At 42.3% G+C, this 27286-nt stretch overlaps 1 protein-coding gene across 2 annotated transcripts in view; it reads left to right on the top strand.

Moving 5' to 3' along the window:
- The window catches only part of POLR3GL (RNA polymerase III subunit GL), a 279970-nt gene that overhangs the window by 19378 nt on the left and 233306 nt on the right, over positions 1–27286 (top strand). For both annotated transcript variants that reach the window (XM_044079992.1, XM_044079993.1), the window contains exon 2: positions 8229–8367. In XM_044079992.1, coding sequence (XP_043935927.1) covers positions 8248–8367 — 120 coding nt within the window. In that variant the 5' untranslated portion in view covers positions 8229–8247. The remainder of the gene's footprint in view (positions 1–8228; positions 8368–27286) is intronic.

The following is a 27286-nucleotide window of genomic DNA, read 5'->3' as shown; positions in this document are numbered from 1 at the left end:
TGTTCCCTCAGCTCAACCCGGGACTCAACCTCCCACTTCGGGTTTGAGCTCTGGGGAAACTAGTGCCTCCTCAACTAAGGAGAAGAGGCACAAGGATAAGGAGGGACATAGATCCCATAAAAGGCGGGCCGAGTCTCACCCCTTGGCTCCGCCAGCTAAAATAACTAAATCTCCTTCTGGGGTCTCTGGATCCTTCTCCTCTCGGAGCCGGAGGAGGAAGATCAGTCTCCCTTGAGCGGCCCTCCTGGCCCGCCTCTTCCAGTTCAGCAAAAGCATCTCCGAAGCAGATATGGATCGATGATGCGCCGGTTCTTACAGACCCAAATGCAGATGGGGTGTGTTTGCCCCGATCACTCCTTCTTCAGATCTCGGAGTCATCGGATCCGTGCCCATTCGGACCCAGGGAATTGTCGGCGCCGATAGCGCTGGTCTCTTCGCCGACTATGCCCTCGAGCTTGTCGGATCCGAGCTCTCGGGGCCGAGGGCTGAGCATCGGATCCGAGGGAGTTGTTGTATCTTCGGAGCTGTTGACTTTGGAGTGCACCTCTCTCTCGGCGCCGACTGCTTCGGCTTCAACCCCGATCCCTTCCTCGGAGCCGAGGAGATTGCACTCTGAGGGTGGCGAGGGTGATTCTCCTTCAGCTTTTGAGGTAGTGGAGAGGGTACTGTCGAGATCTTCCAGATCCCCGGTTCGGGCTGTGGATCCACTCATACCCCCGCTGTATGAGGGTCTGTCTTCCATCATCCGACCATCGGGACAGCCTGCCCAAGCCCTCCAGCTAGCTCCTGTTGAGGAACAATAACCCGTGGATGAGCCCTCTTCGGGTAGCCCCACCGAGGAGGTTCCTCCGAAATGTCGGTGTAAAAGGAGGCACCTGGACTCCCCCGAGTCCGTTACTACTGACACGGACTTAGATGATAGGGAGGGTTCCGAAGATGTCTCCTTTGGAGACATCATGGAAATGTTATTAGAGGAGGGTGGTCTGCCCAAAACCTTCCCTTGATGAATCCGTGTTCCTGGAGGCATTTGAGGCAGGCCCATCTACCTCCTGGGTGTCCCCTCCAGCCGACCCCCTGGTGGACTTAATTACCACCAGGGCGTGGAAGGAGCCCGACACCGTGGAACCAATACCTAGGCGTCCCGACAAAATACTGAGCCCCCCCACAGATAGGCAATCGTGGGCCAAAGGATCCTGTTGATGCTATGTTGGTGGCGGCGGCCACCAAGAAAGAACTCGCTCAGGAGAGTTCTCTGGTCCACCCGCCAGATAAAGAATCTCGAGCGTTGGACCGGATTGGGAAGCGGATATTTGCTTCAGCGACCTTTTCTATAAGGGCGCTGAACTATATGGCACATACCATCAGGCTACAGCGAGACTTGATCAAGGAATACGCTGCAGCCCCCTCCCCCAGAGTCCATGTCGGTCGGAGACAGGAATGTGTTTACGACGCGAATGGCCACTCTGAAATCCATCTCCAATATGTCTATGCGGCTCCTCTCTCTTGCTTCGGAGGGAGCCGCTAGAGTCAGCGGAGCAGGGGTCATCTTACGACGTCACACCTGGCTCCGTCTTTGCGACTTCGTGGATCCCTTCAAGGCGTCCTTCGCGAATGCCCCTTTGACGGTTCTGCTCTTTTCGGCAAGACCGTTCACGATACGCTGGTCCAAAGCGAAAAGAACGGGAAGATGCTGTCTGCCGTCGGAGTCCGCTTCTCTAGCCCCCAAAGATCCTTCTCCAGGAATCAGAGGGGACAAAAGAAGCTGTGATTCCGCAAGTCTCAGCAATCCCATCCAGCTGTGGACCACTCGTCCTCTAGAGGCAGAGGAGGACAAGGTGGACGCCGGCCCAGAGGCAGAGGGGGAATTTGGTCTAGAGAACCTTTCTCGGACAGACCCGCGCAACAGCCCTGAGGGCTTGCCCGACTGTCCCTCTCTGGAGACAGTCGGGGGGCAGTTGACGGAGCACCTGTCAAACTGGGAGTCCCTTACAACGGATCGATGGGTGTTCCAGTGGTTACTTCATTCCTTTCCTAAATCTTCCCCAAAACCAGACACCTCCCCGATGTACCACCCGATCAGAGGGAGGCGGGCGCTTAGATTTTAAAGCTGCTAAGAAAGAGCCATCCAGCCCGCCCCAGATCAGTCCGGATTGGATTATTACTCAAGGTTCTTTTTGGTGCCAAAGAAAACGGGGGACCTCAGACCCATCTTAGACCTTTCCGCTTTGAACCTGTTTATTCCCAAGGAAAAGTTCCGGATGGTCACTCTTCAATCTATCCTCCCCCTTCTGCGGGAGAATGACTGGATGTGTTCCATAGACCTCAAGGCTGCGTACTACCACATTTTAATGGACAGACGATCCAGGAGGTTTCTCCGCTTCCGGCTCGGAGCTAGTCATTATCAATTCAGGGTTCTTTCATTTGGCCTCACTTCAGCCCCCAGAGTGTTTACCAAAGTCATGGCGGTGGTTGCTGCCCACCTGAGACTTCAGGGCATTCAGGTCTTTCCGTACCTAGACGACTGGCTCCTTTCCGCAACCAACTGGCATCAGCGAGATTACGCACTGACTCTAGCCCACAACCTAGGCATTTCAGTAAACCTGCAGAAGTCCTGCCTGTGCCCCACTCAAGCCCTGGAATTCATAGGGGCCAGGTTGGATACTCGAATCTCTCGAGCTACCCTAACATCAAGTCAGACTAAACAGCTTGTTTTATCAGGTATTAGCCCTTCTCCGAATCCTTCTCCTCCAGTTAGTCCTGAGGGCACTAGGGTCTATGGCAGCCGCGATCGATCTTTCCCTCCATGCCCGATATTGCAACGGACCCTTCAAGTCCAATGGTCCCTCTTGCTCCACCCGTTGAACACACCCATACCGCTGAGCAGAGTTTGCAGGACTCCTCTCCCCTTGGTGGTTGCATGCGCGAACTCAGAGAAGGGAGGATCCCCACATTGACCACGGACGCTTCTCACCTCGGGTGGGGGGGCATTGTTCAGGCAGATCCGTTCAAGGCACGTGGACTCCCCTAGTGACCGCATTGCATATCAGTGTCCTAGAGATGAGGGCGGTGCTTTTGGCGTTGCAAGCTCTCCACGACCTTCTTCCCCTGGGGAATATTGCGATCCAGACAGACAACATGTCTGTAGTCTGGTACATAAACAAACAGGGAGGAACCAGATCCTACCCCCTGTGTCGAGAGGCCATGAGAGTTTGGGAATGGGCAATCTCCACCAACCGCTTTCTGGTAGCAACGCACATCCCGGGACGATCCAACATATTAGCGGACAACCTAAGTCGGGTGCTCCTCACAGTGGTCTCTGAATCCATCTGTTGTGAAACAGATCTTCCACAAATGGGGTCAGCCTTGCTGCGATCTTTTTGCTTTTCCTGAAAACAAAAAATGCAGCATAACTCCCAGAGGGGAAACCCCCAGAGACGCTCTGATCCATGCTTGGCCTCCCGGGCTCCTTTATGCTTATCCTCCCCTTCCTCTCATGATGAAGTTCATTCAGAAAGCCTGTCGGTTAGGGAGCAGAGTTATCCTCATAGCCCCATTCTGGCCTCGCAGATCTGGTTTTCTCACACTGTGGCTCCTCCGTGGATTCTGGATCCCAGTCCAGAACTGATTTCTCATCCCGCGGATTGCCCAACGCCCAACCTGGTCAACCTCAAGCTTGCGGCTTGGCTGATCCAGTTCCATTAATGGCTAGGACTTATCTCATCTCATTCTGGTTGCGGCTCATAAGCCATTTACCAAAAACTTTACAACAGTAAGTGGAAACGTTTCCATTTGGGCCAAGATAAGGGCTTGGACCCATTTACTGTCCCTATCCCGACCATCCTAGACTTCCTCTCATTAATCTTTCAACAGGGAGCAAGCGCTTCTATGGTTAAGGGCCATCTCCCATTTTCATGTGGTTGATGGCATAGGTTCCTTAGCATCTACAAAGTTGTGCAAAACCTTCTTATGAGGCATCTTCCTTTTAAATCCACCGATAAAGTCTGTGGTTCCCCCATGGGACCTCACTCTAGTCTTGCAAGCCTTAACGAGTCCACCTTTTGAACCAGTTCTTGTCATGGAAAACAGCATTCTTAGTGGCTATTACTTTGGCCAAAAGGGTTTCAGAATTACAAGCCTTGTGTATGAAGCCTCCTTACCTTATCTTTCACAAAGATAGAGTGTCCCTCAGGACTAACCCGTCTTTCTTGCCTAAGGTTGCTTCAGAAGCAAATATAAATCAGTCAATAAATCTACCAGTGTTTTTTCCCACATTTCAGAACAAGGGAGAATACACATTACACAAATTGGATGTACACAGACAGCTGCGTTTCTACTTGCATAGGACTAGAGAGTTTCACAAGCCGGACCAGTTATTTGTCTCGTATGCAAAATCAGCCATGGGTAAAGCCATTTCCAAAGTCACTGTGGCAAATTGGATTAGTCAGTGTATTATTCAGGGGTATATATCATCTGGCAAACCAGCCCTGGTTAATATCCGTGCTCATTCTACAAGATCTGTAGCCACTTCAACAGCCTTCTGGTCTAGGGTTCCAGTAGACGACATATGTTCAGCAGCTACTTGGTCCTCTTCTCATACGTTCATTTCTCATTATAAATTAGATGTGATTTGTAGGGCTTCTTTTGGCTCGGAATATCCTTCCGTAAGGACCATCCAGGTTCTTATAAGTAGCTGGGGACTCTGTCCCACAGGTTGCAGAGCAAATGAAGTAACTCAGTTATGTACTCACCATAACGTTCCATCTGAGTAGGTACTTCATTTGTCTGCAACCGACCCCCTAACCTTTCGGGATTTTCTGATCACCTTTGCAGTTGATATTTCATGTTTACAGGTTGGTAAGGCAAAAAAAACGATCTGAGGTAATGTGGTTGGTAGCAGGGGCTTATGGCCAGGCGGAGGAGCTACCAGCTCGGATCTTGGAGCTTGGTGTCGGATCCGATACCCACAGGTTGCAGACAAATGAAGTTCCTACTCAGATGGAACGTTATGGTGAGTACATAACTTCTTTATTTGCGTACCGCCGGGATGTCAGGCTATGAATTGCAAAACTGCCTCATTAGCATACTATGCTTTACATCATTTCTCATTTGCATCTCTGTTTTTCAGGCATTGCCACATTAGCATAAATGGCCTCTATGAATCATGTCTTTACTACTCTCTTTGGTAAGCTTCAGAAGTACCACTATCACATTTGCGGAAGTGACTGTAAATACTGTCCTTAGTTTTGTTCTTTCTGTTTTACCTTTTTTGTTCTCATGGGTGTATTGGAGATAAGTTGTTAATAAACTTATGATGAGCGAGCTGTATAGAAGCATAGCCAATTCACGTGAGTGAATAATAGTCCCAGTATGCTAGTTCCTACTGGTTAAGAGATCATTGGCACAACCTCTGGGCATACATTTATGGCTTAATCACTACCACAAACTGTGGTTATAAATTCATGGCTCTCAGCTTTAAAAATCTGTTTATTAAAATCTTTTTGTATAGTTTTCTATATCTTGTATCTGAATGCTATAAATCTCGTCATTCTGTTTCTGTCACACCTGTATTATTTATTTATTTATTTGTTTGTTTGTTTGATTTTTGTTAATGTCTGTTTTTCTTTTATTACACATTTCCTTATAACCAGTGATCTAATGGCTGGTATTTTTGGTGGTGTAGCTTTCTTTTTCACTTCTAGTCTTTACATCTGGATGAAATTAAATGCAACATGTTCAGTCGTGCCCTTCATATATTACAGTATAATAATAAACTTGTTTTCCTTTGCTCAAGAGTCAGTCTCTTTAAAGTTGCATCAGCAGCCCTCAGAGTTACAGTTCAGCATTGCTTGAAATTATCAGAATTTAGTCTTTTTTGGAAGTTTTTAATTCATTCTGATGAAAAATTCATGTTAAAGCTAGGGTTCTAGTTGAAAAGTGTTTCTTTATACTTTAAAGTCACTACTGAGGCTGAGGTTTATCCCTTCAATCAGCAAGTGCAAAGCAGATAACCAGTACTGGATGGGATGTCAGTGCATTACTGGCTGCAATGCACTGTCAGCACTGCACACATGGAGACAGATTGGATTATTGGTGATTTACTTACCTAAATGTCTTTGGAGTGTGGAAGGACAGTTAAACATTTCACAAAATTCTACTGTCAGATGGAGGGCATGCAGACTATGCACAGAATTGACACCACTGAGGCTGTGAAGCAGCAGCACTGACTGCTGAAGTACTCGACCACCCCGGAAAATACTCCAGATTACTTAAATTTCTCTGACCTAGGATGCACCTTGAAACATATTACAAATGACTTAATTTTCTTTGCCCTAGAATTGCACTCTTTAACCAGACTGTGTCTGTAATCAGCACTTTTAAACAGCCATTTCTTTTAAGGGGATGCAAGTAGGTAAGCTTTATGATGAACCTATACTGTTATTCAATACATATAAGCACACCTTAATGTATCTGAACATCAGCATAGTGACTTTAGATGTGAGAATACCATCCGTTACGAGTTGCAGCCATCACCACCCACTGAATTTTATAGGTAGGGGGTATGGAAGCTGACTGCCAGGCCTTTCTTGGTTATCACACACACACACACACACACACACACACACACACACACACACACACACACACACACACACACACACACACACACACACACACACACACACACACTCCTATCAACAATTTATAAGTTGCTAATCTACATACCATATGTCTTTGGAATGTGGAAAGGAACCACAGCACTTGGAGAAAACCCACACAAACACAGGGAGAACTTGCTGCAAAGAGTCCTTTTAATTAGGTTTGCTATGAGTAAAGACATAGAACATCCAGTTGCAAGAAATCATGGCACCTTTAGATGTAGGCAGACACTGCACATTTTTTTCTTATACATTTTTAACTATAAAAAGCCTAAGAATGTTAGTATCAGTTATTACTTGCACATTTGGGCTTTTTCCCCTGGCACAGTTGTACTACCTTTGTGTTCCCTCATGGACTAATTGTACTTCTGAGCTGTTTGTGTTTTGCTGTCATGTCCTGTTGCTTAAACTGTCTTCAGTAACAGCACTTCTTCAGAATGTATTCAGAGTTTATTGTCACAATGTCAACTTGTATAGCAGTATTGTTGTTACTAAATGGTAGAAATGGCTAAGCATTATTAACAACATTTAAGTACTTGTGTGGTTCCAGTTAGGGTTGGGTTCTCATGCTGCATAAGAGACATATAGGATATGCTGTGCTTCCTCAAGTCCTGCTACATTGTGAGATCATTTTATTGAATTTCATTATTATTAAAAAAATAATAACTTAGTAGCCTTGGGTGAAATAAGGGAAGTCCCCTCACCATTGCACAGGGCTTCACTTCTGCACCCCTTACCTAACATGGCATCCCCTGAGGTCACATAGCCTCAGGGTACAGTTGTAATGTTTGATTAAATGGTCAGTCGATGTAGTTGGATGTGACACCAGTGCAGTTGCCATCATGGTATTATTTGTATCATGTGCGATGCCTACACTATATGTATGCTGTTTCATTTAAAAGGTGGCTAAATTATATTCTTGCATGTGCTGGTTTACCTTAGTTACCAGCACTGTGCGAAGCATAACTCTGGCATAACAGCTGCTCACTTAGTCTCACCTTGCACATACAATTAAGATAGTTACAGCTGAATCTAGCTAAGCATTATATTAGACATGTGGTTGCACTAAGTTTGCACTACAATTCGTATTAGACTTCTGTCTTTCGTGAAACATTACTTTGCTCAACATGGATGTGCAACTGCGTAGAGTATCTTTTATTCAGTCATGCTACTTTAACACTTTATTGCATATTAACTTTGCATGAAATCAACCTGTGCATCAAGAAGGGTTACAATATGTACACCTCTGTATGCAGTATAGTGTTTGTCTACTTCTGTGTCTGCAATATTCTGTTTCCTCGTCTTAGGTCATGGCTGAAAAAGATTGTGGGAATATTTTGTTTGCTCATTGAAATGTCTCATATCGTTTCAGAATAATAAGACTGAGATGTTGCTATTTTTTCTAGAGCCCTATTATTATCAATTCATCGCTCTGTGTTGCCTCAGGATTGGTGCTGCCCTTGGAACCTTTATAGACAGTCTTCATCTGTCTTATAAGAAACTTAACATGGTTAGATTAATGAGGCATGTTGCACTTTTCTTACTTTTCCATTCTGCTCATGTTTTCTGTAGGTCTTGCTATACCCTAAGAATGGCAGGACGAGGGCGAGGAAGAGGGCGAGGTCAGATGACCTTTAACGTAGAGGCAGTGGGCATCGGCAAAGGAGAGACTCTGCCACCACCAACACTTCAGCCTCCCCCATTGTTTCCGGTAAGCTATGTGTACAGCAGCTTGTTGCAGTGATTTGAAGCGAAAGGTCAAGGCAAATGACTGTGCTACCCTTCAGTTTTTGAGTGTATAGATCATATTCATTGAGTTGGTTGAATGCAGGGACTTTCAACAGAGAGAGAGAGAGAGACTATGTGTAAACTGCAGAATCACAGCTGACTGCCTTATCTGGTAGGACATGAAGGTCTCACTTTACAGGTACACTAACCTCTACATCTAGCTACACCAGGTAGTATACTGAAAATGATGGGAACTGAACAGTTCATTCACAGAATGGTCATAAGGGAGGGACATGTGTAAGCTGTGTGTGTGAAACACTGAGGTGTGTGTTTGTGTCTGTATAGTGCTGTGTAGAAGGACGTGTTTACCCATATTTTTTGAAGCAATAGTCACTGAAACTTCCTTACCGAATAAGCATGTAAAAAGTGGCAAATAAAATTTAAGAGGTAGGAATTTTTTTCCCCTGGGTGTGCAGTTAATTGTGCTCTATAAGCAGATATTTTATTTTTCTGTTTTCTTTAGAAGTCCTGAGAGCCATTGCAATAAACTGCTGAATGGTGTACATTACATGACTTTAATGCACTCAGTGACAAGGGTATTCAGTCAGTAGCCTCATATCTTAGTGTTTGAGGCACCTATTAAAATTGTCATTTCAGACTTAGAGTTGATTTGTTAATTGTAAAGTATATACAAGAAGTGATACACACAGGCTAAATTAGTGAAATATATATGATTTACTGTGCATGTTTCTGATGTGCTTGTAGCTTTAACATTTCCAGAATGTAGAATCCACTGTGTACTGGGCCTAGGCATATGTTGCCATGCCCAGGACTGGGCTTGTACAGTTATTGAACATGCATTTGCTGACATTTGTTTAGATTCTGCTTTTGAACGAGAATGATTATTTATAGAATAATTCAAATTCATAATTTTTGTAAGGGTAGAGCAAAGCCCTTACCATCTCTGCCTGCAGAGTTTTACACCCTTACCCCCTTTACTTTGAGGTTACTGCACCTTAGAGAAAGTGGAATTTGAATTCAGTTGACCAGCTTGCACTGTTGACCAGTTGTGCATTATTGATGGTCTCATAGCTGGAAGAACGTGGCATTTATACATTTCCCATGTTACATTGCTTGCCATTAACTAATGCCCTTTGATTGGGCAGAGAGTAAGAAATGTCACAGTGTAATGTATTTGTGAACTGTGCATAGTACCAGGTTCGTGGCAGAACATCATGTATATTACAGTATAAAGGCAGAACTCAGTTTGGTTTCATAGGCAGGACACACAGAGTGGTGACAGCTTCATCGAGATTCATGCTGTCCTCGAAAGTAAAGGGGAAATTCATAGCTTTTTTCTTTCTGTTATTGGTAACATTTGCAGGCATTCATTTTTCTTTCCTTTGGTATTATCTTTGATGCACATTCCTTTTACGCGATTACTACAGTGTTTCTTGTCTCTTGAGCCCATATGAATATTCACAGGGAGTGCATTTTCATCTTTTTATGAATTATAATAATTTAGTAAAATGCATTTAGTTTTTATTGCTAAAAAGGCCATTCTTGTTTAGCAGACTTAAAAACACGGATAGTAAAGTTCCTCCCAGGTCACTTTTTTCCTCTTCCTGCTTATCATCCCTTCATTCCTCTCACCGATATGTCTAGAATGGTTTACATTCATATGGTCGAGCACACATTGCTCGACCATACATTTTACTGACTTTTCTCCACGAATCCCATAATGCCGAATGGTCGGAATGTCGTAAAAACACCGAATTCTATGTTTCCGACCACTGTACACCCTCAAATGAGTGCTAACATGGGTCAAAAAGGGGACATGACTTTGCAATTTGCAACAGTTGTGATCGCATTTTTGAGATGTTGCCGCACTCCTTTCGGCCATACCCGCTCGACCATTCACTGGTCAACCATATGCATGTACACCATCTAGAATGCGTCTGCCCATTGTGCAGAGGACCCTTTCTGCATCTGGTGGTGAATCAGGTGGAAGCAGGCTGTCATCAAGGTAACTGTGAAGGGGCTTGTTCCCCTGCCTTCATGCCAATCATGAGAGCTGCTGTGAATGGCTTGGTAGTGCCAAGCTTACATTCTTGGTCCTGGTGTATTTGATGCCATGCCAGCCTTTGTTTACTTGGTAGTGATAGGCCTGCCTAAGCCACTTCCAACTCCTGCAGGATGCGAGAGTTGGCAATGGCTGCTCATGATCACTGCTGCTATTAAGCTGTTCCAGAGCCTGTAGGTACTGCTCAAATTCAGTTTGTCTAAGTTGTATTTTGGCTTTAATGCCTGTATAGCACAAAGCCAAGCAAAATGAATGGTAAAGGTAACATATTTTAGCAACACTTTTTCTGTGTGTATTCATAGTGGTGGTTTTGTGTGGGTGGGTGATTGGGTGGTTGTGGGTATGGATGTGGGTGTATGCATATAAATGCAGAGAACTTTATTGTTCTTTTTTTCAAGAACAAGAAATAAATATTCAGTTGTAATAACATTATAATAATAATGATAATGATAAAATAATAATTTTACAATTGAAAAATCAATTCCAACTATGTACAATATATGTTGCCCATCTGTTTTGTCAACTTTAACCACAGTCAACTTACATCATGGATCCTACACACATACATACACACACACACACACACACATATATATATATATATATATATATATATATATATATATATAGAGAGAGAGACACACACACACACACACACACTGAAAAAATGTGTAATTTTCTTTTACATGTTCTGAAGTTGCGCCTTGGATCATGTCTATTAGGGTTTTGTTTATATATATATGTATATGTATATATATATATATATATATATATATATATGTATGTATATATATTTTAACATTTTGCAGTCAGTGATTTTTGTTGATCTTTTGAAGTTTAGATTAACTTCAGCAGTTCCACACATGCAAGAGAACGCACACAGATACACACTGTATATGTATGTATAGATATTGGTTTTATATATATATATATATATATATATATATATATATACATGTATATATATATATATATATATATATGAGTAATATAATTTTACAATAAGTAGCCATTTAAAAAACTGAAGTAGAATATGTTCTGTAATAGAAACCGGGTGTTAATCAAAGTGAAACATAGTTTTCATTCACCTGTTTTTATACCCTACTTTGTAGTAAATCTCTAAACATTCAGTGGTAAAATATGTGCTGTAGAGATAACTACAGTCAGATTGGCGAATAGTTGCAGTATTCTAGCAACACCGGTGTTTATTCGAAGCTTCCCCAAGTAAAGACAGTTGTCAAAATTTGTATATCAACATCTTTCAGAATGTATGGCTGATACTCAGCTGTAAGTTGCACAGTGCAGTACCTAAGATGCTCTTCTGCTGTGTCAGTCATGAGCTGCCTGATGTCAACGTACAATTACTTTGCAAGTACATAATTCATCAGTACAGCATTTTGCAGTTGTACACATTGGGATTAATCTGTTTACAGCGTGCACCGTATCTTGATGAAGTTCATGAATGAAGTTGTAGGACTGAGTGCGCATACCTATGGTTTCAGTCATTATTTAATTTTGCTTATAGTAAACACAGTGCTTTACTATGAGTAAAATTTATGAATGAAGTTCATGCATGAATGAAGCTGTATTCTTCCTATGTCTGCATTTTTGTTCATGCAGTAACTCAGTTCATAACTCTTTGTTATAGTGACAGGAAAAACAGCAAAAAACTAAAAAAAGAAACAGTAAATCCCTTCTTTTTATGATGCATTTGAAAATTGGGAGGAACCAAGCATTTTCCATAAGTAGGCTAGCCAACTAGATAGATTAACCTTCAGGTAGAATATGCCCCCTGTTAAGGCTAACCACTATTAAACCCAGAGGGAAACACATTTAATGTAAAAAAACAACTGGTTGAATCACAGTCTATTGAAAACTGTGTGAGGCCATAGGCAGTCACTGCTGATGTGGTTTTTGATTTTAGGATCAGAGGTATTACAAGACAAATTAGACTAAACTCTTATTTGTATCATGCAAATTCCCACCTTTATTTTGTACTCTCATCTCTAGAAGTTTGTGTTTATGCACCCAGCAGTGATTTACTATGTGACATTTTCTTTTTTCACCACAGTTGTGGGGAAATGTAGTTAGTATATATAAGTAAGTGGGTATAGGAATGCTGGGGGACATTCCCTGCAATAAGCTTCTGAAGTAGTATCTGCCGTACATGAAATTTTCTTTGAAATGTTTTTTTTTCAATTAATTGTTTCAGTGATTTGTGATTCAATGAAAAGGCAATTTGATGAAAATAATTATACTGTGTGTGTGTGTGTGTGTGTGTGTGTGTGTGTGTGTGTGTGTGTGTGTGTGTGTGTGTGCGTGTGTGTTTGTTTGAGTGCGTGCACGTGTATGTTTGTATTTATATAGAGAAAGGGAGGGCGGGAGGGACAGGGTTCGCCCAACATATAGTAGCATTTTGCACAATAAAGCAGAAGTCTTTTGTTAGCATTCAGTAGGAAAGTCATGTCATAATTTCCTGCTTTAAAACAGAACACTCTTGTTTTCACTAGCATTTGTTTAACTTCAGAAATCACAATTTGGAGTTATTGTTGTTTGGACTAGTTTAAGTGCAGTAAAAGTGTTGGATGAATCGTATAAATCTATGATTTTCATTATTGGTCCGTGAGACAGAAGCAGTATGATTTTTTTTCAGCAGTGGTATATATGGTTGTAGACTGCAGTGTTTAACAGAATGGTAGCAGTAACTTAATTAGTAAGTTTGAGAAATTTTGCAGAACCCAAAAGTTAAAATGTCTAATTTGGTTTCATTCACATTTAAGCCTTTATTTGATAAGCCACAGTATAAAAACATTAGTGACTTTAATTATACCCAAAGTGCATTTTAATGCTATTGTAACTATGCATCTGTTTCTTCTAATTCAACGTCATGCCATTAATTTTGCTATGGCTTGACTTCAGATATTCATTCCATGTACTTTACTGCCACCTCGTGGGCATTGTGTTTCTTAACTCGTTTGGATTATTTATTATTGCTTTAAACAGTACTGTGCTTCTTTTAGAACTTCTTGTAAATTTGGTGTTGCCTTTCCCCTGTAATAAAAAAGTTAAATAAGTACATGAAAAAATATTAAACACTGTTTCCACTGTATAAACAAAGGTATTTCTAAATGTTTACTAACATTTATTTCACATTTTTTTCAATTTTTTTCAATTTTAAAAATTTTCTTTTAAATTTTCTTCTGTAAACTCTATTTTAATACTGCATTACTCATTTGTTAAGGATTTATCTAAATTGTATAATGTCTTACGGAGCATTTCTCTCTGGGACTCCATTGAAAAATTGTATAAGGTCTTAGCGTCTATAATGTCTTACATCTGTATAATGTCTGTATTTTAGTACTGTATTACTCATTTGTTATGGATTTTTCTAAATTGTTTAATGTCTTATGGAGCTTTTCTCCCCAGGACTCCATTGAAAATGGGCTCTTCTGGGCCCAATGGACAATTCCGGTAAACAAACTGTAGAATAGTAAATAAATACATTTAAAAAATAAAGAAATAAAAAAATCGAAACATTCTCTGCCTGTGCTGTATTCTGCAACTGGCTACATTCTCCCCTTCAGTTCGCTTAACAAGAGATAACTCTTCAATCCAGATGTGACTAGAATGAGTTTCTGTGTGTATGTTATATAACTTGCTGTATTCCTCTGTTAGAAGTACATTGGAGAAGAGAAGTCTGTTTTCAGAATTTCTTTGTCACATCCATGCAAGAAAGAGACACTGTGTAGAACCTTAGCAACTTAGGGCAGAACTTTCTTTGGGTCTGTTCTGCCAATTACATTCTCTTTGAATATAAGCTGTTAGCAAGACAGACCCCTTGACAAGTCAACACATAGAGATACCACATCTAAACTTGTCAACTAAAACATAAACGAACTCCAACTTTGCAAAATGTTTTTGCAGGGGTCATGTCCTCCCCTTGCACCTCCCCCCCAATTGTGAGACAACACTATCATGAAGAAGGGAACAGTTTGAATAAAAATAATCCAGGTCATCCTCTCCAAACTCTAAGACATGGCCACATGGTCAAGTCAGCTGAGCACCAAAAACATTCCCAGGATGTAGCCCATCTCACCTTCCAGTAATGCCCTGCATTAGATAGACTCTCCAAATTTCCTGTGCCACTCACATGGCTTATGGTACTGGAAAACTTTTGTGTGTATTTTTCTTGATTCTGTCACCTTTACACAAGTTTTTTTTTCCATTGAAAGTCAGATAATTCCATATTTCTTTTTCTTTGCTTGAATAATGTATGTTTGTTTTTTGTTTTAAAACTTTTCTTCTGTCCCCTCCCTAAGCCACTTTTTGCACCACATTTTCCTTTCTTTTCTCTCTGTAGTAATTTTCACCAGTGGATTCATAATTGGTGTTCTATACTTGGTTAGCAGTTCTATGATTTCAGTATTGGCAGAAAAAAGACAGAAAATCCACCCAAGGTTGGCCAGTCAACGAAATCCACAAGTGTTCCAATTAAAATGTAGTCCTTTAATACGAATAAAACTTCGACTTGAATAGATATACGATCTGAGGAAGACAACAGTCAAAAGCACTTATCGGATATCTTCAAGGGACAGTTTTGAGCTTTTTTATTTTTTATTTTATTTTCAAGTTGAAGTTTTATTCGTATTAAAGGACTACATTTTAATTGGAACACTTGTGGATTTCGTTGATTGGCCATCCTTGGGTGGATTTTCTGTTTTTTTTCTGCCAATATTGACTGTTTTTGTGACAGACCACCTTTAGCGTTTGGGAGTTATTTATTCATGATTTCAGTATTGTCTGTTGCTACTGGTGTTTTTTTCTTAAAGAGTGTGCTTCCTTCTGTCATAAGCGTCCTTTCCATGGCCACCATAGTGTGTGCATAACTTGTTTGAAGCTCAGTATTTAGTAGCAGAGTGTAGTATTTATGCCAGCTTTGATAAGTGTACTTTGAAATACCACCGTAATAAGCTAATTTGAGAAGTTTTTTTGGATAAAGACAGGATTGAGAAAGGAATCCTTCCCCTTCATCTTCATCTGAATTTCAGTGACCCAAAGAAAAATCCCCAAGAAGTACCAATGGGTCTGCTCAGTCCTGTTCCAGGACTCCTGTTGCTAAGAATCTAGAAGAGAGCACAGTGAGATTACTCCTCCTGCTTGAGAATCAACTGTAATGATTGGTGGCCAGCCCCTGTTAAAGGCAGGACTACTTAACCTTCCTGGGCATTCAGTTTGTCTTCTGCTTCAGATGGTAAATTGTTCGGGCTTCCCACCTTCAGGTCTGTTCATTCAATACCCTCTCTTCAAAGTATTATTGTGGACATTGATTATTCTGAGATGATGGAGCCTTGCTGCAGGCTCCATTGAAGATGAGCTTAATCCTGTCCTCCCCTGTTTTCAGGACAGACAAGGATTTAGTCCAACTTACCCCTGCTTTGCCCTCTTCCTCATTCATTTTGTCTTGGCACCAGTTACACAGGCAATGGGCACATTTTTGTCTCAGTTGCTTCTAATGCCAACCAGATACCTTTGTACTGGCCATCTAAGATGACATTGGTCCACAAAATTTGTATCTTCTGTGTCAGTTCTGCCTTCAGTACCTGCTTTCCTGGCACTGATACTTATGGCTTCAGTAGTCCCTTTGACTCTGAACATTGAGGGTTGTCAGTACAAGGACAGTGTAGGAGCTGGCCCTTTTAGTGGTCTTCATGCATCAAGGACATCAGCCTTCAATGTTTGGTCATGAGGGTCTCAGCACTTTGGTTGGTGTCAGCTGTTCTCTTGGCACTGGGGTTCATGTCACAGCTGATGTTTTTTTCTCTCTGGTGCCACACTCTCAGTGTTAATGCCATCAATGCCAAATATTTATTGGGCATCAACTCTGACACTATGGCTGTATCCTTTTAATGCAAGAGTGTCTTTGAATGATAGCTGCTGTCCAGTTTCCACCTTTCCCCACATCACTGTAAGACATTAGGAAAAGGAAGCCTCCAAGGAAAGAAAAAGTAACAGGGTTAATATTGTCAAAATTGGCTTTTTTGGACTTAAAGATAGCCTCCCAGGCAAAAAGCAACCTTAAAGCCTTCTTCAGTTATGTCAGAAACTTATGTTGAACTGGGTGTTAATGGTACCACATTCACTGAGCCGGGTGATGTAGCGAGTCTGCTGGCTGACAAATTCAGTTCCATCTTTATCCCCCCCCCCCCCACTCATCCCCCGCTGCCTCCCAAGAAATACATTCAAACTCAACCCCTCTAACTGTAAACAAAGAGCATGTCCTGGATGCACTAGCTGTGGCCAAGAACACTGCCTCAATGGGCCCCGATAATATTCCGGGATGTCTCCTGAATAGTTTAAAATATGACCTATCAGGGCTACTGGATTTACTATTTAGCTATAGTCTCAAAATAGGCTTTGTGCCACGAGAATGGAGGACTGCAGTGATCATCCCTCTTCATAAGGATGGACTGTCAACAAATCATGAAAAATGCAGACCCATTAGTCTGACTAGACTTATATGCAAAGCGCTGGAAAGATTATCATGGAAATGATCAACAAAGACATAGGACCTTCAAACACTGGATCCATCCCAGTATGACTTTGTCAAAGCAAGGTCATGCCTACTGAACCTGGTGGACTTGTTTGAGAAGGTCACCAAGGCAATGGATGAGGGTAAAATGGTATGTACTGCCTAATTTGACCTGGCTAAGGCATTTGATGCAGTACCTCACTTAGGCATTGTTAACAAGCTTACAAAGTTAGGCATAAACCCCTAATGCTCTAGATAGACCGCCTTCTCACAGATAGGACCCAGGAAGTTGAGACTGGTAAGACCACCACCACCACAAAGAGGCAGATCACCAGTGGAGTCCCTCAGGGTTCCATACTGGACTCCACTCTTGTTTGGCATTTACTTTTCTGAAGTCAAGGCCAGTTTCAAAGGCCTCTGGCTGACCAAGTTTGCAAATGATCGTAAACTGGGAGTACCCATATAATCACCCCAGTTTGCAAACATCTTACAGGATCGCCTAACACAGACAAATGACTGGTGCCAATGCCACAGTTTAAAGCTGAATGCCAAGAAATCTATTATAGTGCCGTTCGGGAAGTTGGCCACCCCAGGAAACTACATCATCACTGTAACACCCCTAAGAGTTGACCCACTAGTCAGGGATCTTGGAATTCTTGTAGACAGTAAACTGGGCTTTGACCAACATGTGTCCAAGGTAGTAAGGAAATTTTTCTGTGTTTCTCATCTTATAAGTAAGGGCATGACATCTAGTCCAGGGATGTTATCGTACCACTGTACTCAGTCATCATCAGACCCATCATGGAGTATAATGCTCCCTTCGGTATGTACTTGACCAGATAAATTCAGTAATGAGAATGTCTGCAAAGGTCCTTTGCGAAAAGAATAACAGGGCATAAACACAATGCCTTATGCGGATCACCTCAAAGCCCTATCTCAATACTCTCTCTCTTGCAGATTAGTGAGAGGTGATCTATGTCTGGCATAGAAGGCATCCTTCACTGCTGGACTGTGTCCTGACAGAGTGCTCTTCTGGAGCCTTCCTGTGTCCTGACAGAGTGCACTTCAAACTATCTGGAGATATACAGAGCTGAGTACATTTTTCTGGCACTTCAGAGATGTGTACTGGTAATTGTTGTTTGACTAATTTTATGTCATTGCTGGCTGACTTCAGAGTTGTGCACTGTTATTTTTGCTTCACTGTATACTTTTTCAGATCTCTGCTGAAGGTGTTAGTTTTCCCATACTCACCCTCCCTATTCATGTGTTGTTTAAAATTGGAGGCTTTTGCAGTTGCCCGCCCGCCACTGTAGATTTGATCTGGGACACTCCCCCTAGTCCCATCTCTTTACCTCATTCTACCTAATAGACTCCTTCTGCACTTGTTTCTAGTCATTTTTAATCTTGGGCAGTTTTTCCATCTCTCTCAACTTTCTGATTTAAAAGCCCACATTTGCACTTGTTTCCCCCCTTTCCTGTAACTTGTTTAGTCCAGATACAGATTCTTAGTTTTAGCACTTGAATTTGCTTATTCGTGATCAGCACTTGTTCAGAACTTGTAAGCACTAAATAACCTACTAATTACAACAGCACTCAACCTTCCTACCTAAAAGAAAACAGTTTTGGTACTTACTTTCCTCACTTGCTTAGAGAAAAACAGCTCTTGTACTCACTTTCCTCACTTATCTAGAGGAAAATAGTTTTTTATTCAGGCATGTCCAAGGGTCAGCTCCCAGTGTTCTCTCCTGTCTATCTGATGAATCTGGGCATCTTGGGGCAATGTAAAAATTGCCTCATGTACACAGACAACCCTCTCCTCTTACCACCCACTACTACAACCTGTGAGAGATACACTTATCTAGCCAAACTGGAGGTAAAGCTCTCTCCAATCAAGACTGAACTTGACAGTCAAGAGGAGAAGGTAAACACTTGCACCACACCACACTCATCACATAGTCTCACTAAATCTACACCACCAAAATCCACACATAGAAACACGAAAACATTCGCGGAGGCTCTCAATAATAATCTGCTCAAGCAACAGAGACCTCCAAAGCAGAAATGCAAGCAACCTCCACCCCCCAATACAACCCAAATGACACATAGCCCGCAGAATCAGTGTGCCACTCAACCACAGCCAATAAGGCCAAACAACGTATCCAACACACTAGTCATAGGTGACTCTATAGTCAGGCACACTGATGTCCCACTCACCAGGCTAAACAAGGAGAAGGTTACTGTCAGCTGCCTGTCGGGTGCCAGGATCTGCCACATAACACACTCACTCAGGTCACGCCACAACAAGTACAAATATGACTCTGTCATTGTCCATGTTGGTGTGAACGACCTGAGACGTACCTCCCTGGACTACATGAAAAGAGACATGGAAGAACTCTCCGATCTTGTAGCCCAGGCAGGTATGACCTTAGCCCTGAGTAGCATTCTGCCAACACCCAGAATGATGCCACAGTACAAGGACAAAATGATTGACTTCAACAATTGGCTAAGCTTCTGGTGCCATTCTAAAGGGATCCAGTATCTGTCTACTTGGGATGACATGGTCGACAGACCACGATGCTTTACCAGAGATGGCCTGCACCTGTCACCCCTGGGATTCCGGATACTGGCTAAGGTTCTTGCCTCCCCTATAGTGCCTTTTTTAGGCAAGGTTCAAATGACAAATTCACCACTTTAACAGGAACAGGCAAGCAAAAACTGAGGGTGATGCTACTCTATGCTAGAAGTCTAAATCTCAAAATGCACTCACTCGAGGCACTCCTTAAAATGGAGAACATCGATATTTGTGCAGTGACTGAGACCTGGTTCAAGGCCCCAGAGAGCACCCCTGCACTACCAGGCTGTAACTCATACCACACTTTTCGGCCATGTAACCTGGACCGGAGCACCAAAGGCGGAGGTGTGTCCATATTTATTAAGGATATCCACACCTCTAGGCTAGTTGCTCAACATAATGTAGCAGAGGTTATCCAAGTGCAACTAACTCTGGGCAAAACTGCAATCCAAATTGTAGCTTGCTACAGATCACCCACCATGCCCCAGGATTCCCCCTCCTCTTTTCTTGATGTACTGGAAAATATTAGGGTTCAACCAAACACCCTAATAATGGGCGATTTCAACTACCCCACCATTAACTGGGAAAACTACTCATGTACCAACTCCTTCGCTCAACGCTTTGTGGAATTCATAAGCTCCATTGCCCTGGATCAACTTATCCACACCCCCCCAGGGCAACAATATCTTAGATCTAGTCATTACCAACATGAGTGAACGGTGTTCCACACCTGAAGTCAATGCCTCATTGGTCCAATCCGATCATAAGCTAATTACCCTAGATATCCACATCCTGCCCCCACCTCCCATTAATGAAACCATGGTAAAAAATTTCTCCAAAGCCAACTTCATGCTTCTTAAGACAGAAGTGGTGAACTTCACGACACCCATGCAGATGGACAATACAGTTCCGACTACTGAATCCTACACAATTGCACTTTATAAGCACTTACATGAGTGTATGGATCGTGCTATCCCAAACAGAACCAAGACGCTATCCTCCAAAAAAAGGAAGCCCATCTGGTGGTCCCCTGCCATAAACAAACTGTACAACAGAAGGAAGAAACTGTTGCAAAAGAGAGTAAAATCCCACGAGTGGAGGTGCTCCCTGGTCAGCCTCAGTAAGAAGCTGTGATCCCTGATAAAATCCTCCAACACTAGTTACAAAAACAAAATTGCCACTAATTCTAAAGACAACCACAAAGCATTCTATAGCTATGTCAAGAATCTCAATGGCAACACTCAGATCTGCTCTGAGTTACAGCACAATGGCACTAAATATACAGACCCCAACTGATATTGCCAACATCCTGGCAGATAGGTTCAGTGCTAACTTTACCCCCTCTCACCCCCTAAAGAGCCCATCTCTATACCGGAAGAATGCAAAGTTCCTGTAATCACAGCTGCACAGGTAAAAACCACACTCTCCAAAGCCAAGAACACAGTATCCATGGGACCAGACAACATCCCAGGCTGCGTTCTACACGAACTACAGAACGAACTGGCACCCCACCTAAGTACCATGTTCAGTCATAGCCTCACCTCAGGCTTTGTGCCTGCTGAATGGCGCACAGCGACGGTTATCCCACTCCACAAGGGGGGAGCCACCACGGACCCTGGGAACTACCGCCCCATTAGCCTGACAAGCCTGGTCTGCAAGGCCATGGAATGTATCATTATGAAACTTATAAACAAAGACATTGGTAATCTCCAAACACTGTACCCCACCCAGTTCGGGTTTGTAAAAGGCAGATCATGTCTCCTAAACCTGATAGACTACTTTAAAGCAGTCACCAGAGCCATAGACAAGGGTAAGGTGGTTCACACAGCCTATCTAGATCTTGCCAAGGCTTTCGACACCATCCCCCACTCTGGAATTATAGATAAACTCACTAAACTGGGTATAAATTCCTATGTCACAAGATGGGTTGCCAACTGGCTCACTGACAGAACCCACATTGTGAAAGTAGCAGACTCCAAATCTGACTTCAGACCAGTGACAAGTGGAGTACCACAGGTTTCAGTCCTGGGTCCTCTCCTGTTTGGTATCTACTTCTCTGAAGTACAGGCTAACACAGAAGGTCTTTGGCTAACGAAGTTCGCAGATGACTGCAAACTAGGAGCAGTAATCGAAACTCCTAACAATGTGGACATCTTACAAAAGGGCCTCACTGAGACAGATGTCTGGTGTCAAAGCCATGGCCTCAAGCTCAATGCCAAAAAGTGCATTGTCATCCCCTTTGGTAAAAACTCTGTACCCATGAACTACAACATAGGCGGTAGTATACTTAACACCGAAAGTGTGATAAGAGACCTTGGGACACATGTGGACAGTAGTCTCTCCTTTGATAATCACATCACCACAGTAGTCAGGAAATCATTCTACGTGGCACACCTCATCACAAAAGGTTTCTCATCCAGAAAAAAGAGGTCATTGTTCCCCTCTACTCATCACTCATTAGACCCATTATAGAGTACAACGCCCCTTTTGGTATGTACCTCACAAGACATCTACAACAACTAGAAAGGCCTCAGAAATACCTCACAAAGAGGATTACCGGCCTCAAACAGATGCCCTACGCAGACCGTCTCAAAAAACCCCAGCTTTACTCCATCGCATATCGCCTACTCAGAGGTGATCTTTGCCTAACATACAAAGCTATGTCAAACCCAGAACTGTTGGACATGCTCCACTTAAAAAAATCCCAATCCCTCCGAGCTACATGTTCTAGGGACCTAAACCTTGTCACCACAATAAACAGAACATGCCAGAAGGATAGATTCCTGTCCCAGAGACTTCCCATACTCTGGAATAAACTACCTATCTATATCAAACAAAGCTCCTCATTAGCACTCTTCAAGAAAAATTTTGATGATTGGATGGGAAATAGGAAATTCACCCTGGGGATCCCCTCTGTGACTCTGCTCGACAGTGGCACAGGAACATAATTTTCTTGGGTGGCAAAAGCCAGGGTACCTTTTTGGCTTGGCTTGTATAGGCCCCAGGGCCGATAGCCTAGTACCTACCTATGAACCTATGATGAACCTTTTGCACATTTGCAAAATAAATGAAATTGAGAGATTAGGAAAGTTGATTACATAAGTACCTAGGTGTCTTCTGACAATGTATTTCAGAAGATGAGTACATTTTATAGCATATGTGGTAGGAGTATATTTTTGCTGAATGCTACTGTGCTGCACTTTTTTACATTTAGCTTGATACTGTTTTAGGAACACCAGGTATGTGCATATTCCAACTCTTGCTGTAGCTGTTTTAACATTAGTATCTGAAAAGTCTGAGGTTGTAGTCATCAGCAAACTTGGTCAAGCACACTTCAGGGTATTGACTTGGATGTCGTCTGCAAAATAAATGCTAAACAGGAGAGAGCCTAGCACTGATCCTTCTGATACCCTCACTAAGTACAATCTTACATTCAGAGAAGATACCTACAGATAGGATGCAAGAAATCAAAATAGTGGTACTTATCTCCACAAAGAGACCAGTCACCAGTGGTGGCTTCCAGGGTTCTGTACTGTTCTGTTTGGCATGTGCTTCTCTGATGTAAATGCCAATACTTAAGGGCTCTGGCTGTCTAAGTTTGCAGATGTTGCAAGGTAGGCCCAGTCATTGAATCACCAAATGATTTAGCTGTCTGGCAGGAAGGTTTACCCCAAATAAATAAATGTGCCAAAATCATGGGCAGAAACTAAGTACCAAACAATGGATTATTGTATCCTTTGGGAAGTTATCTACCCCAGGAGAACTGCCACAATGACACTATGTCCCTAGGAGTTGACACCGTTATTTAGGATTTGGGGAACTTATGTAGACGGTGACCTATCAACCAACATGTCCATTGTTGTAAAAATGTCCTTCTGTACTACACAGCTTATAGACAAAGGAATTGTGTCTAGATCCAGAGATGCTATTGTCCTTCTTTATGCAGCTCTCTTTAGGCCAATCATTGAATATAATGCCCATCTGTCCAGACACATGTAGCAAATGGAATGCCAACAGAGATGTTTTACTAAAAGGATGCAAGGTCCAAACAACAAGCCCTACATTGATTGACTCAAAGCCATTTCACTGTACTCAATATCCTACAGACTGCTAACAGGTGACCTGTGTCGGGCATGCAAAACATCATCTTCCAAGCCAATACTGATGGATTTACTGCACATCAATAAGTCATATGGCATCAGGAATACTCAGTGTAGGGATCCGAATCTCTTCCACACCATAAATAGAACAGTTTGGAGGAAGAGGTTTATCTCTCATAGGACGCCACTGCACTGGAACAGATTCCCTATCCATGTAAAACAAAGTTCATCCCTGTTCAAATCCAAACGTAATCTGGATATATGGATGGGAAACAGAAAATGTACCAGAAGACTACCATCTGTGCTACTAATGGAGAAAAGGCAGCACCTATATGCTTTATCCCATGCACAAGGTACTTCAAATTATCTATGGTATAGTCCCAGTTTTTCCTCACTAGGAGTAGTATACAGTGGATATAAAAAAAAGTGTACACACCCCAGTTAAAATGCCAGATTTTTGTGATATAAAAAATGAGACCACAATAAATCATTTCAAAACTTTTCCCACCTTTAATGTAACCTATAGCCTTTACAATTCAATTGAAAAACAAATAAACCTGTTAGGGGAAAAAAATAAAAAAAATGAAAAACATACAATAAGCTGGTTGCATAAGTGTGTACACACTTAAACTAATACTTTGAACACCTTTTGATTTAATTATAGCATTTGGTCTTCTTGGGTAGGAGTCTATCAGCATGGCACATCTTGACTTGGCAATATTTGCCCAATCTTCCTTGGCAAAGTGTTTCAAATCTATCAGATTGTGAGGATCTCTTGTGCACAGCCCTCTTCAGGTCACCTCACAGATTTTCTGCTGGATTTAGGTCTGGGCTCTGGCTGGGCTGTTCCAAAACTTAATTTTCTTTCTGGTGAAGCCATTATTTTGTTGATTTGGATGTATGCTTGGGGTCATTGTCATGTTGAAAGGTGAAATTCCTCTTCATCTTCAGCTTTCTAGCAGATGCCTGAAGGTTTTGGGCCAAAAGTGACTGGTATTTGGAACTGTTCCTTATTCCTTCCACCTTGACTAAAGCCCCAGTTCCAGCTGAAGAAAAGCAACCCCAAAGCAGGATACTGCCACCACCATGCTTTACCGTGGGGCTGGTGTTCTTTTGGTGATGCGAAGTGTTGTTTTTGCTACAGTTTGGAATTGTGGCCAAAAAGTCAACCTTGGTCTCATCAGACCATAACACATTTTCCCACATGCTTTTGGGAGACTTGATGTATTATTTTGCAAATTTTAGCCAGGCCTAGATGTTTTTCTGTGTAAGAAAAGGCTTCCATCTTGCAACCCTACCGCATAGTCCAGACACATGGAGAATATGGAAGGTTGTTGTCACATGTAGTACACAACTAGTACTTGCCAGAAATTCCTGCAGCTGCTTCAGTGTTGCTGTAGATCCCTTGGCAGCCTCCATGACCAGTTTTCATCTTGTCTTTTCATCAGTTTTGGAGGGACGTCCAGTTCTTTGCAACATCACTGTTGTCCCATATTCTGTCCACTTTTTAATGACTGTCTTCACTGTGTTCCATGGCATATCCAATGCTGTGGAAATTTTTTGTACCCTTCTCCTGACTGATACCTTTCAACAATGAGATCCTTTTGATGTTATGTGAGCTCTCTGCGAATCATGGCTTCTGCTATAGAAGGCAACTATGTAAATGTCAGGAAAATTCTACTAGAACAGCTGAACTTTATTTCGGGTTAGTCAGAGTCTCTTTAATTGATGGCAGGTGTGTACTCAAGAAGACTTAATGCTGTAATTAAATCAAAAGGTGCTTCAACAAAGTATTAGTTAAAGGGTGTGCACACTTATGCAACTAGCTTATTGTACGTTTTTTATTTTTTCCCCTACAGATTTGTTTGTTTTTCAATTGAATTGTACAGGTTATAGGTCACATTAAAGGTGGGAAAAGTTTTGAAATGATTTATTGTGGTCTCATTTTTTTATATCACAAAAACTTAGCATTTTAACAGGGATGTATACACTTTTTATATCCACTGTATATCTTTATCAGCCATGGGATGGGTAAGGTTGGTCCAGCACCAAATGCGATAGGTTAATTTAAGAAAAAAATGGAAATTGGCTAGGCTTAAAATGGCCTGTAAGGGCAGGTAGTCTGGTAGTTACCTATGGGTGCGAGTGAACAGCATTGGCTTGTGCAGCTGTAGTGTTGTCAGTAGGTCAAAGTGCAGGTATATGCACAATTTGAAGAAGTGAGAGATGGGGGAGGGGGTAAGCCTGCACGGAGAACATCAGTGTGTAGCTACATCTAGCAGATGTGTACAGGCATGCACTGTAGAAATCTGTACCCTTCCAGGCAACAGTGGAAAGGTTAGGAATAGAACAAAAAGTCTCTTAACTTCCCACATGATAACTGCTAATTCTTGCCTCCCAAGGCTTCTGGAAGCAGAGGGAATAAATGAGTCAGAGCAGGATTGGAGGGGGGGGGGCATTGTGGTCACAAGTACATCATGGGGCCAAAGGGCATGCAAAGGAAAAAATAGATGATACGGTGCAAGTTTGAGCTACTTGCATAAAATAGACTCTGTGAATAAATATACTTAAATAGACTGGTGATATCCTGCCTGAAGGTGGTGGGCCCAGCTATCTACCAGATCATGTCATCTTCCCTTAGTAGAGAGGTTTTCAGTGTGTTTTAAAGGTGGCTGTGGGTAATCCCATCCTTAAAAAAGCATGCTTAGGTTCTGATTATCTGGATGATTATAGGTTAGTCTCGAGCATTTAATTTGTTGGAAGAGTTTTAGAGATGGTGGTTTGTTTACAACTGGATCTACATGCAGTAATTATGACTTATCCCCTTCTGTTTTTTGGTCTGTCCATAGCACTGTAACCATCCGGACTAAGGTCTTTAATGTTCTCCTTATGGTGAGGGATTCAAACCTTTATACAGTTTTGGTCCTGTTAGAGCTTTTGTCAGCTTTAGACATGGTTGATTGTGGGATCCTCCCAGATGGACTTCATCATTACTTTGGCATTACAGGAGTAATCCTTGATTGATTTGCCTCTTACCTGTGTGAACAGATGCAAGGAGTAGTTTCAGGTTTTTATTCCTCTTCTACTTACTTTGGCACGTGTGGTGCTCCATTTTGTTCTGTTTGTCTCTCTTGTTCACCATGTCTGTGCTTCCTCTGGGAGACGTTATTCAGGGAGAGAAGAACAAGTTCATTGATGACATAGAGCTTTGCCTTTCCTTCCCGCAGGAATCTGTGTCTGTCATAAACAACTTAGCTGCTGATTTCAAATGAATCCACGGTCGGATAATTAGTCAACTTTAAGATGGCAACTCTGATTTTGCACACCATGTCATGGGATTGTCTTGTTCCACCTTTTTGCTGTACCATTGCCTTTAGTGATTACAACCTGGAATCTGTGTTGAAGGTACAAAGTTTAGGGTTAGTGGACTGACTCTTAAGTACCATGTTTCAGCTGCCTTCAGAGCTTCTTGTTTCCATCTTAGGATCATTGCACTCATTAAGCACCTTGTACCATTTACAGATCTCCCTGTGGTTGTGTATGCCATGGTCTGCTCATTCCTTGATTCTAGCAATGTCCTGTACCTGGGCCTGTCTGACCTTAATCTAGATTATCTGC

Source organism: Protopterus annectens, chromosome 8.part0 (genome assembly GCF_019279795.1).
Source record: "Protopterus annectens isolate FY-2018-M chromosome 8.part0, PAN1.0, whole genome shotgun sequence".
Classification (NCBI taxonomy): domain Eukaryota; kingdom Metazoa; phylum Chordata; order Ceratodontiformes; family Protopteridae; genus Protopterus; species Protopterus annectens.
The sequence above is the reverse complement of the archived record's forward strand: the minus strand, read 5'-3'. Positions and strand labels throughout refer to the sequence as shown.